The sequence below is a fragment of the Tripterygium wilfordii genome, chromosome 2 (assembly GCF_013401445.1).
Source record: "Tripterygium wilfordii isolate XIE 37 chromosome 2, ASM1340144v1, whole genome shotgun sequence".
Taxonomy (NCBI): Eukaryota; Viridiplantae; Streptophyta; class Magnoliopsida; order Celastrales; family Celastraceae; genus Tripterygium; species Tripterygium wilfordii.
Window position 1 is genome coordinate 1066936 of NC_052233.1, and position 12590 is coordinate 1079525.

At 35.8% G+C, this 12590-nt stretch overlaps 2 protein-coding genes across 2 annotated transcripts; both read left to right on the plus strand.

Annotated features, from left to right (window-relative positions):
• The first annotated feature begins 344 nt into the window (after positions 1 to 344).
• On the plus strand, positions 345 to 2423 carry LOC119983218 (arabinosyltransferase RRA3-like). The gene is made up of 2 exons (XM_038826923.1): positions 345 to 505; positions 1157 to 2423. The coding sequence occupies exons 1-2, from the start codon at positions 359 to 361 to the stop codon at positions 2252 to 2254; spliced, it is 1245 nt and encodes a 414-aa protein (XP_038682851.1). The 5' UTR covers positions 345 to 358; the 3' UTR covers positions 2255 to 2423.
• A 2496-nt stretch (positions 2424 to 4919) lies between these two features.
• On the plus strand, positions 4920 to 7313 carry LOC119980075 (arabinosyltransferase RRA1-like). Its single transcript, XM_038822734.1, has 4 exons — positions 4920 to 5093; positions 5145 to 5208; positions 5644 to 5696; positions 6178 to 7313. The coding sequence occupies exons 1-4, from the start codon at positions 4920 to 4922 to the stop codon at positions 7261 to 7263; spliced, it is 1377 nt and encodes a 458-aa protein (XP_038678662.1). The 3' UTR covers positions 7264 to 7313.
• Positions 7314 to 12590: the final 5277 nt, after the last annotated feature.

Here is a 12590-nt window from a genome sequence, read left to right on the forward strand (position 1 = left end):
TGAGATTTGATGTGTAAAAAATCTTTTATACTTATTATAAAATATTGTTTTATTTTCTAAAATGAAAAAAAGGTAATATGGAAATTATATCATTAATATTCTCACACTCATCTGCTCTTTATTTTATACCAAACATGACAATGCTCATCTCATACTCATCTCACACTCACCTCGCACTTGTCTTCTCCTCCTCTCAGGTTCACCTCACACAATTATGAACTAAATGCCCTGTAATAATCTGAGTCACCATCACCACCTTTATATAGTGCCCTGCCATGCTTTGTCCAAACCAAAACCAGTTGAATTTGAAGAAACAAGGCAAATGCATGCGGTGATGGCTCGCAGAGAGGCTCCATTGATGAGAAGTAGTTCAACGAGCGATTCGAGAATAGGGATCACTATAGCCATTGTCATCTTTCTTGTATGCATATTTGCCGCCTTCTTCCCTAATGGAGTTTTTGATTCCAATCGTCTTCATCTCCTACTTGATAACTCCTATTCAAAGGTTTGAATCAAGCATTCTAATTTCAGTATTATTTTAACATTTCGTTTTAAAGTGTATTTTCATTTGGGGTTTAAAACGGGTCTACCTTTTTGTATGTTACTTGGGGATGGTCCGGCTCGAATCCAACCCGTTTAATAAATGAGTCAAGCTTGAGTCTCTTTTCAAACATTTTTATTCGAGGAGCAAGCTCGAACTTAAAATATATTAATTTAAAAATGTAAAGTAATAAATATTAATGTAAATAGATGTTACGTATATATTTTGGAAGTCGATAATTGATGACAAATTATTTGGTTTTTACTTTTTTTACATAAACGAGTTTTTAACAAGCCGATGATATTTTTTAACAAGTCGAGCCAATGCTCAACTTTTCTAGGCTTTACACCAAGCCGGAGCTGGGCTCGAGCCCTATAAAAATGTGGTGACCGAGCTTTGGGAAGGCAAAAGCCCAGCTCTTCTCGGCCCATTTATGCAGATAAAAATGTTGTCATATTCTAGTTTATGCAGATAGAAGGCATATATTATCCCTGAGTGATCATGTTAAAGGCATGATTTTGATTTGAAATCACTTTTTTTTTTGTCACAATGTTATGTCTTTAACATGAGAAAGCATTGTTAGCTTCAATTTTTATCTGTACCAATCTCTGCTAGGCGGAATCAGCTCCGTCCGAATCATCCGACTCCGAGCTATTCAACACGTTGAATGATGAGGTTATTTCAACCTCAGAGAAGATTGCTGAACTGAACAGGCAGGTTAAGGAACTGACTGAAAAACTTGAATTGGCCGAACAACACAACGATAGCGCGCAACGAAAAGCCGGGCCTTTTGGCACTGTTAAGGGTATAAGAACAAATCAAACAGTTGTTCCTGATGAATCAGTTAATCCAAGGTTAGCAAAGATACTGGAAAAGATTTCTGTTCAGAGAGAGGTTATAGTTGTAGTTGCAAATTCAAATGTGAAAGACACGCTGGAGGTGTCGTTTAACAGTATCAAGACAGTAGGCATACCGAATTACCTAGTGTTAGCTCTGGATGAAGAGATTTTCAAATTTTGCCAAGAAAATAATGTCACAGTCTATAAGAGGGACCCAGATGAAGGCTTTGATTCAATTGGGAGAAGTCATAATAGCATGGCTGTTTCGGGACTTAAATTCCGTATCCTGAGGGAGTTCTTGCAGATGGGTTACAGTGTTCTTCTTTCAGACGTTGATATTGTGTACCTGCAGAACCCATTTGATCATCTGGTTCGGGATTCGGATGTCGAGGCCATGTCTGATGGTCATGACAATATGACAGCATATGGATATATAGATGTTTTTGATGATCCTGTAATGGGTCGATCTCGTTATGTTTGTTCTACCCGTATGTGGGTTTTCAACTCTGGTTTCTTCTATATGAGACCAACAATGGCTTCAATCGAGCTTTTGGATCGGGTGACAGGTCGACTTTCTCGAGAGCCAAACCTCTGGGATCAGAATGTTTTCAATGAGGAACTTTTTTTCCCTTCACATCCTGGGTATGATGGTCTTCATGCTACCAAGAGAGCAATGGATTTCTATCTGTTTATGAACAGCAAAGTCCTCTTTAAGATTGTAAGGAAAGATGCTGACCTCCTCAGCAAGTTGAAGCCAGTTATTGTTCATCTAAGTTATCACCCTGACAAGCTTACGCGAATGAAAGCAACAGTGGAATACTATGTTAATGGCAAGCAAGATGCACTGCAACCCTTCCCTGATGGCTCAGGCTGATAAATTTTCTTCCTTGCATAGTTCATACTTTTGTTTTAACTAGAATTTGCGACTTTGTGAAACCTTTCCAAGTTAGAAATGTAACAAATGCTTTCCTGCTAGGTTTAAGTGGAATTTACTGTAATTTATATATTCCTCCCAACTCACAACGAAGAAAAAACCAACCTCCCTAAATTTCTGTCACCCCTTTTGCTTTATTATTAATCAATCATGTTTGAAATTTATCTCGTCTGTATGAGCAAGTGCAAGTACACATTCTCCATGTTTCTTGGTGCTTACATGGAATAGCGAGTACTCTGTAACGAACCACTCCGCCTAGTTGGTTAGTTCTATGGACTTATGATGTAGGGTGCCTGAGGTTAAGAGTTTGAATCAATTATGTAGGATATTTCTTTGCAAAGACGCTTACACATATCCACATCTCGGTGAGGAAATCGCTCGATGCCTTAGCTGTTCTCTCTACATCACTGTCATCTACAACCTCAAAGATTTCATCAGCTCCATTTCTAAGAACAACGTCCAGTCTTCCAAGTAGCAGCATGTTGTTGTTGCTTAAATTCTACAGGTTTATTTGTTCTTTCAGGAATAAGTGAAGTAATTAGGGTTTTTTTTTCCCTCTGTAACTGCGAATATAATCCTCTCTCTGCTTCATGAGTTTATATCTTGGTGGGTGTCCGATCTAAATTAAGTTTAGCTATTCATGGATGTCAAATAGTTTTTCCTCAATTTTACCTCATGGATGCAGCTTCGACAATCCATGGAACAACCAGATGGCTTTGGATTGAAGATAGTGAATATTGTTCTATAAATCACTCAAAGTCTCGAATTTATGTTTGTTCTTCTATCTTTTTGGGACGCCTTTTTTTATCCTAAGCTACTGAAAAAGAAAAACTGACATTTTGAAAGTTCATGTACCCAATAGAGAGAGAGAGGAAGAACTGATGTAGGACAATATTTAGTAGTTTTCTTTAATTAGGAGAGTTCCTTTAATTATTTCATCTGCGTATTAGAGGTAGATTTCTAGTAAAATTATTAGGAGTTTTAGTAGTTAATAGGAAGTTTAGTCAAACTTAGGATTTCTTTGTTTTTTAGTATTTATAGGGCTATAGCCGTTTCGGTAAAAATAGAGATTGATGAACTAATAATATTTTTGAGGTTTTTATCAATTTCCTTGGTGGATTCTAAGTTATATTGACTTAGCCATCAGGAGTAGTACTAATCTCAAGCCCCAAAAAATAACTAAGGGACCCGAGATCTTTCTTCTCAAAGCGTTGATGAAAAGACCTCTTTACTTACTCATTACCAACAATATCATCACCCGTAATAATTATATCATCAACATAAAGTAGCATAAACATAACTCCAATAGCAAAATGACGAATGATGAATGAAGAGGGTAGACATAGGAACTGCCACTAAAGCCAAGTTGTTGGATAGTACAACTAAACTTCTCAAACCGGGCACGAGGTGCTTGTTTTTCACCAGGTGGTGCCTTCCCGTTTGCCTTGCAAAGTTTCGTGATTCAACAACTGCTTGTAGTAAGTAACTTCAAATTTGGTGTTTTACGAGTAATGAAAACGACATCGTGTTTGAATTCTAAGTAGTAATTCAAATTGTTTTGGCTTAATCCCATCAATTAGGGACCGAATTGTACTTAGGTTTGGGACCATTGATCCGCATGCATTAATTAAAAGTAATACTCTTAAATTCAAACTGGAAGTCAATTTGGGCTGTGCATTGCTTAACTGGTTAACCCTATGAATTAGGGACCAAATTGTACATAGGTTTGGCACCATTATTGTCCTTATCCCATTAATCAAAAGTAATGCCATTATATATCGGTAGTTAACGGGTGCCCTAAGGGCACTTATAAGGATTGACTACAATATATCACAATATGTCATGTGTGATTTGCTCTCTCACCCATTTTTTTAAACTTAAAATATGACTTTTTCAGGTTCAAATGCATTTTTTTTCATCCTTATCTAGTACCCTAAGGGCACTCAACAACATTTTCCATTCAATATTAGGATGCACGTTAATCCATTGGTCCGCACAATAGCCCATAAATCATGCTTGCTAGACAAACACATGGTAATTCTATGTATGAGGGCTTAGGTGGGAATCGGATTGTTAGGTTAAGAGTTGATTATTGTACATATTTTATAACCGAGAATGACATCATAAAAGTCTGTCTTTTGAACAGTCGATAAAGGTTTAAACTTGAGTCATCATGTCCATGCATATAGAAGTCTCCTTTGTGACACTATGATAAGTTACATAAGTTTTTTTTCGTAACGATAGAATAAACTGGGTCAAAGTCTAGCGCAAAGCTACAACAATGATAAACTCCAATATATTATATCAATTATTGCACAGATATGGAATTTCAGTTTCTTTAAAAAAACAACTAAGTTTACGTGGTTTATTTTTAAGAAATTAATTCGAACCAAAGAAATATTCAAAAAAATGAAATATTTAATCGGTTTAGTCTATGATTCCCTACCTACCAAACAAAATTGGGTACTACTTGTAGTACCAAACTCTATCGATTTCTCTAACTCCGTTTGTTCTAAGACATTAATAATCTGAGTCACCCTCACCACCTTTATATAGTGCCATGCCCTGCCTTCTCCAAACCAAAACAAGGCAAATGCATGCGGTGATGGCTCGCAGAGAGGCTCCATCGATGAAAAGTAGTTCAACGAGCGATTCGAGAATAGGGATCACTATAGCCATTGTCATCTTTCTTGTATGCGTATTTGCCGCCTTCTTCCCTAATGGAGTTTTTGATTCCGATCGTCTTCATGATCTCTTACTTGATAAATCCTATTCAAAGGTTCGAATCTTTTGGAAATTTTCTTACATTTCGTTTTAAGTGTAATTTCAGTTCGGCCCGTTTCATAGACGAATTGAGCTTAAGGATGTTAGAGCTGAAGTTCTTAATTTTCCAAGTCAGAGTACTAGTCGTCAAACTAAACCTATCTTTTAATCTTACACATATTGATAGGGGAAAGGATAATTTTCGCCCCTCACAAATGGGATGTGTAACAACTCAGTCCCTCACGTTTCAAACGTAACAATTAAATCATTGGTATTTGTGAGTCGTAACTTGATCGGTTTTGGGACAAATCCGATCAGTCAATTTAGTAACCTGCCAAAAAAAGTCAAGCATAACTGTTTTTATAACTGATTTTGCACACGTGGTATTTAGGTGTAACAAAATAGTCACGCCAAAGTCAGCTCTTCTCGGCCCATTTACTCCCCCAATTTTCAGTTACTTTTTGGGTATTATTTTCAACGATTATATATTTTGCTCTTTTTTTCTTAATGACAAAGATTGTATCTTTTGCTTGATTGATTTTAGTTCTGTAAGTGTACACTTTCAGCTTGTTTGTCTGCGTCTGAGTTTGACTTCGTTATAGTTTTATGCACATTACATGTAGTCTCTTCTTTTTGTAACACAACCAAGTAACCAACACAACTTTGCCCAACTTTGCCTATTTAGTCTTTGGAAGACGCTTCATGAGGCCTCAAAATGCAATATGACGACCAAACATGTGCACAACAAGTTCTAATATTCCCTTGACGTGTGGGTTGGACAATCCGAAAACGTAACATATGCACAACGAACGAGGCCAACAATAGTTGTCATTCAACCCAATAAGTAAACTTGTTTTGTTGGGGCATTCATATCATTTATATATACTCTAAGGTACTATTATGTTAAGCCGTTAAGGCATAGAGTTTGACAGTGTTTTCATGTGCTAGTTTATGCAGATAGAAGGCGTATATTATATATCCTGATTGATCATGTTAAAGCAAGTCACTTTTTTGGTCATAGTATCAAGTCTTTGACATGAGAATGCATTGATAGAGTTAATTTTTTTACATATCCATCTATCTGTATCAATTTCTGCTAGGCGGAATCAGCTCCGTCTGAATCATCCGAGCTATTCAACATGTTGAAAGCTGAGGTTATGTCAACATCAGAGAAGAATGTTGAACTGAACAGGCAGATTAAGGAGTTGAAGCTTCAACTGGCCGAGCAACGCAACGATAGCTCGCACCAAAAAGCTGGGCCTTTTGGCACTGTCAAGGGTGTAAGAACAAATCAAACAGTTGTTCCTGATGAATCAGTTAATCCAAGATTAGCAAAGATACTGGAAAAGGTTTCTGTTCAGAGAGAGGTTATAGTTATAGTTGCAAATTCAAATGTGAAAGACACGCTGGAGGTGTCGTTTAACAGTATCAAGACAGCAGGCATACCAAATTACTTAGTTGTAGCTCTGGATGAAGAGATTGTCAAGTTTTGCCAAGAAAATAACGTCACAGTGTATAAGAGAGACCCAGATGAAGGCTTTGATTCAATTGGGAGAAGTAATAGTGGCTCTGCTGTTTCGGGACTGAAATTCCGAATCCTGCGAGAGTTTTTGCAGATGGGTTATAGTGTTCTTCTTTCAGATGTTGATATTGTGTATCTGCAGAACCCATTTGATCATCTGTATCGCGATTCGGATGTCGAGTCCATGACTGATGGTCATGACAACATGACAGCATATGGATATATAGATGTTTTTGATGATCCTGTAATGGGTCGCTCTCGTTATATTTTCTCTACCCGGATGTGGGTTTTCAACTCTGGTTTCTTCTATATAAGACCAACAATGGCTTCAATCGAGCTTTTGGATCGTGTGACAGGACGACTTACTCGAGATCCAAACCTCTGGGATCAGATTGTTTTCAATGAGGAACTATTTTTGCCTTCACATCCTGGGTATGATGGTCTTCATGCTGCCAAGAGAACAATGGATTTCTATGTCTTCATGAACAGCAAAGTCCTCTTTAAGATTGTAAGGAAAGATGCTGACCTCCTTAGCAAGTTGAAGCCAGTTATTGTTCATCTGAATTATCACGGTGACAAGCTTACGCGAATGAAAGCAGTGGTGGAATACTATGTTAACGGCAAGCAAGATGCTCTGCAACCCTTCACTGATGGCTCGGGCTGAAGGGTAAGATGTGGCGAAGTGAAGTGTTTTATAAGACCCCTAATTTTATCAGTGGCTTTTTTTTTTTTTTTCTCCTTCTGTTCTTTATTTACTTTTTAATTACATGTGTTATGTCACGTTGGACTCCCATGATCACATCTAGGGATGGATCCAGCCTACCCAGTATACAAGGTCGAATTTAGACCAAAAGTGGAAAAAAATATAATAAAAAATATTTATATTAATTTCAATCGAAAACCAACCATTATATTAATCATTTAATTGTCATTGGGAACTTGAACAAAAATCTTTCTCAATATATGACATCAAATAATCATTAAGTCATTCGCCCATTCAAGTACATAGTCAATGTATCAGAATCTTCATAGCTTAAAATGTCATTTCTATCGTTGCACTTGCAACTGGTAAAGTTAACGGTAAGGTGATTAATTTGTATGCCAATGGATATATCAAATTAATTTTTGTTTTCACCATCTTTTTAGCAAAACATGCATCCCATAAACATTTGAAAATACATCGGTCATGCGCATATTCAGAATGTAAGTCTCAAGTTGATTCCCAAGGGCAAAAATACCTTCCAGTAGAAATCATCTAAATATCATCGATCACTACCATGATTTTTCCTAGCAACGTGATAAGCACTACCATGCTTTCATTCATGACCCCCAAATTTTTTTTAAATTTCAATTGCGTAACCCTTTTCCCACAAATAAATTATCATCACGTGGAGCAGCATAAGAACAACTATATTGTGCCTTAAAAAGATAGCAATACTGTTGGACCTATGGTCCTATATGTCTAATTTTGATGATATTAAATCATTTATAAATGATAATGAAACATTAAAGCAATATTTGATTTATATGAATTGAATTTAAATGACTATATATTTTTGAGATAGTGCTGGAAATTAAGTTTTGAAAACAAACATACATGGACTAAGTTAGAGCATCAATTTTCCAATTATCATATCTTAACCAATTTAGGTCCAAATGACTTGAAACTTGAACCACATGCACATGAAGGTTTAATATATGTTCTAGGACTATAATCATGAGAAATTAAGTGCATCACATATATATTTGGTCATATGCTTAAATTCTGCCAAAACTAGGTTTTACCTAATTTTGTGCATATGTGTTCTTTGTGAACGTGGTGAACCAAATGAACTCCGATTTAAATGAAATTTCGTGTGCATCTTAGTTTCATCACTATGAACATATTTGATTTAGTAAAGTTCAAGAGAAAAGGTCATTTACACTGAGTTTGTAAAATGACTTTGAATTTACACCTAGAATTTATCGGTTTTACTATTAGTGATCTAATTGCTTGGTTGAGTGACCAAACGATTTCCGATTGTTATGAAATTTTACATGGACATTCTAATACATATAAAATGATTTATCATGCAGTAATATGAATTTTCTGGGTTGTTTTTCTAATGTAATTAACTTATGCGCTCTATATGAAGCTCTTTGAGCTTACATGCAATTGGGGAGTTCTACCTCCTATTTCCTTGTAGGTTAATCATCATTGTGGTCTCATATGGCTCAGAATTCAGTATGTTCAAGAGTGGTCGAAGTCCTGTTTCTAAGAATGAGCTTGGAGCTCTAGGAAACTATGAAAAATCCTATATTTGCCAACTTTCCACTAAGGCATTTAATCAAGTTGAATGAATCCAACATTGAGGCTATTGGTTGTGGTCTTCATGGAGATACAACTCTTTTCAAACATGTGGGACAAACCTTGTCCTCTCTATCATTAGTGATATATTCTTGTTTGACATTTTCACTCAAGACATGTGCTACCAAGAAAGTTAGGATTGGTGCAATCAAACAAGATTCTTGACATTTTCACTCAAGACATGTGCTACCAAGAAAGTTAGGATTTGTGCAATCAAACAAGATCCTTGACTAAGAGATCACTTTTGAAGTCTTTGATTCAAAATGAAGGGACAAGATGGCATAGTACAATCTACATCCATGGTTGAGAATTAAAGAGAGTTTGAATGGTCAAGATTTGAAGACATACATTGATCAAAGGGTTGTGCTTGTGACAACATTTATGGAAGAAAGGTACAACTTGACTTCTCTCAAGCTTCCAACGTCTATATGCTCTATGGTGGAGATTTGTTTGCTCAAATCATCAATGACCAAGATTAGGAGCTGCAATGGATGGTAGAGATCAACTCTTGAAGTTTGATCCAATGGCTGCAAGCATAGGAGAGAATTGCCTTTAAAAGAGGATCTTCCCTTTCATACAACTGGGAGAAGCAAATTGAAAATTATCCTTGAGAGAAACCTCTTGCTATCAAGTTCATCAATCATCAAGCTTTCTTGCTATTTGCTACAACAATCTTCTCCAATACAAGCCTCTACAATCAAGGACTTCTCACTACTCTTGCTTTTGCAAAAGGGAAGTTCTTATATCCTTTAGGCTTTGTTTACTTACAATCTAAACCTCTCTTGTTCTTAAAATCCTATCTTTGAGAGTGTTGCTGTAATCTTGAGAGTTCCACACCAAATACCTTTGAGGTAACCTGTGAGAACCTTGGCTGAAAATCCCATTGAGAAATTCCCTTTGTTAGGGGAAATTGTAAACATTGAAGTTTGAGGGAGTTCTTAGAAACCCTTGGTGTAAGGAGTTTTGTGGGTCTCTTAAAACCACACCTTAGTGGAGTTGGGAAAATCCTAGGTTGGTGAATCTAGGTAGTAGACGTAGGAGAAGGGTCTCCGAACTACTATAAATCGTTGTGTTGATTTCTTTGTTTACTTGTTTATATTTACTACTTGTTTCAAACTGCAGGATTTTCAAAACCCTACTCTGTCCGAGATTAGCATACTTACTTAAACTTTGAATTTTGATCTGAAATTTTGATATAGTGTTTATTAAGGTGTTGTGACATTGCATATAAAATTTCGTTGCATTTCGACATCATTTGATAGGTAAAATCTGAGTTGAAAAATCTGTGTGCAGTGTGTTGCTTGAAAATTTGTTTTGTGCAATTCTTGATTATTTGATATTTGGTCATTCACTATATTGTATCACATCTTGCATTGGATTGAATATTGATTAGGAAAATCATTAGAGTCCAAATTTGTGTGCTACTTGTTAATTGCCATTAATTTGTTTAAATTGAAAAAGGGATTCCAATTGGAATTTGGGGACACAATTCACCCCCCCCTCTTGTGTTAAACTCGATCCGTCAAATACAAGCAAAAGGATGCATCTTTTTCTACGATGTACTCTAGCCAAGCAGGGTACTAACTGAACCAATCAGGATTAAACCTACGCCGGTCATTGACAAATAGGCACTTTGCTGAAAATTATGGTTATGAGGTTGACAATGACCTTTTTGTAAGTACACTCTTCGGTATTCATCGCTATCATTAGGATAATAATTTTCAGATTGAAGGTCTAAGTTCAGGATCCGAAGGTAAATCACATACCCCTTCTTCAAGTTAGGGTATTCAGAATGAGATGAATCTAGTGTTGATTTTCTTTTGTAGTAGCTGCAAGCCTGCAAAGGTTGACCCAAGGTCTAGCGTTAGTGGGGTCTAATTTATACTTGTCAGTGAAGGCCCATGTCCTCTACTGTCAATCCACGAGCCCATGGCCTAGGAAGCTCCTTCACCAACCCATAATTTTACCAAGGCCCAGTGCATGTCAGCTCAACGTCCACATGTCTATCACGTAATCTGAAGCTCTATAAATAGATAAGGGCCCCCCACATTAAAGAGGAGAACTTTGGGAGGTACGTTGCTCTCTCTCTCTAAACTCTTTCAATTTTCTACAAACCTCTCAGCAATTAGCTTACTTGACTGCTAGAGTTTCACAGGCCGACAACACATCAATGTCAAGTTTCACGGTTTGTTTTGAGTGTGATCTTTACATGATTGATATGTAAAATATTTGTTGCAATGGAATGAAAATAAAGTATTTATTGATCGAAATACGTTTATGTGTTTATGTTTTATCTCTTTATAAACAAAATCAAGTAATATATTATTGAATTATTTTATATTATACTGTTATATTCGTTTTTTGAGACACTTTTTAAAAAAATTGGATCATTATTGTACAATATAATATCTTAAAAACAGTGTTCATAAACTGAGTATATATAATAGCAAAAAGATAATAATTGACCATTTTCATAGGGATGGCAACAACTATTCATGGGGTAGGAGGTGGGAATAGTCATTACCTCCTTCAAAGGAAAGACGAATTCCCATTACGACTTCTGAAATCAACCAAACATAGGATTGTTAATAAAATGGTGTGATGATCATTAGCATTCCTTGGTTAAAGGATGTACCAAATGCAACATTAATTATTATTTTTTTGCTTTAGCCCACCTATTAGGGACCGAAATGTACTTAGGTTTGGGACCCTTATTGTCCTTATGTATTAATTAAAAGTAATGATCTTAAATTGAAACTGGCAGTCAATTTGGGATGTGCTTTGCTTAACCCGTTAACCCTAGCAATTAGGGACCAAATTATACATAGGTTTGGCACCGTTATTGTCCTTATCCCATTAATTAAAAATAATAACATTTGATTCAATATTAGGATGGGAATTTTTTTTTTGGAGGAAAAACAAGAATTTCAATGCATAGAACCAGCTTTTACATATTGTAGAATCGAATGAGCTAATCTAGCTAAGTGATGGGTTACATAATTACCCGACCTCTTTATATGTGAGAAAGAGCAACTATTAAAATGCCTAACTCGATCCTGAATATCTTGAAGAACAACTCGACAAGGGTGAAAAGAGTTTGAAATTTAGGATTTGTATTAACTCTGTGAGTATGTTATTGATTAATATATTTTTTAAATATATAGTCCCTAAATATTTGTGTCAGTTTTTCCATGTTAGGTTGTTTGATAACTCTATTTCCAAGTAAATATGTAATTACAAATACCTTATCAATTATTGAACAATACGGAATTTCAGTTTTTTTTTAAATTTAAGTTTAGGTGGTTTATTAGAAATTAATTAGAAGTGTTAGATATATAATCTCACAGCAAGCGAGGTGGTTGATAAGAAAAACTTAAAACTTCTCTCAATCAATAAACGTCTTTTATGGATCATGTATTGTTATCTACAATGAACCAATCAACACAAAGCGAATAATTTTCGTTTGCTGTTTTGGGTGGATGAAATTTCTAATTTAAAGCAAATAAATATTTTAAAAAAAACTTAAAATTTTGATTGGTTCAGTCTATGATTCCCTACCTACCAAACAAAATAGGGTACTTGTAGTACCAAACTCTACTGATTTCTGTAACTCTAAATGTTTGTTGTAATACATTAGCGAGGTA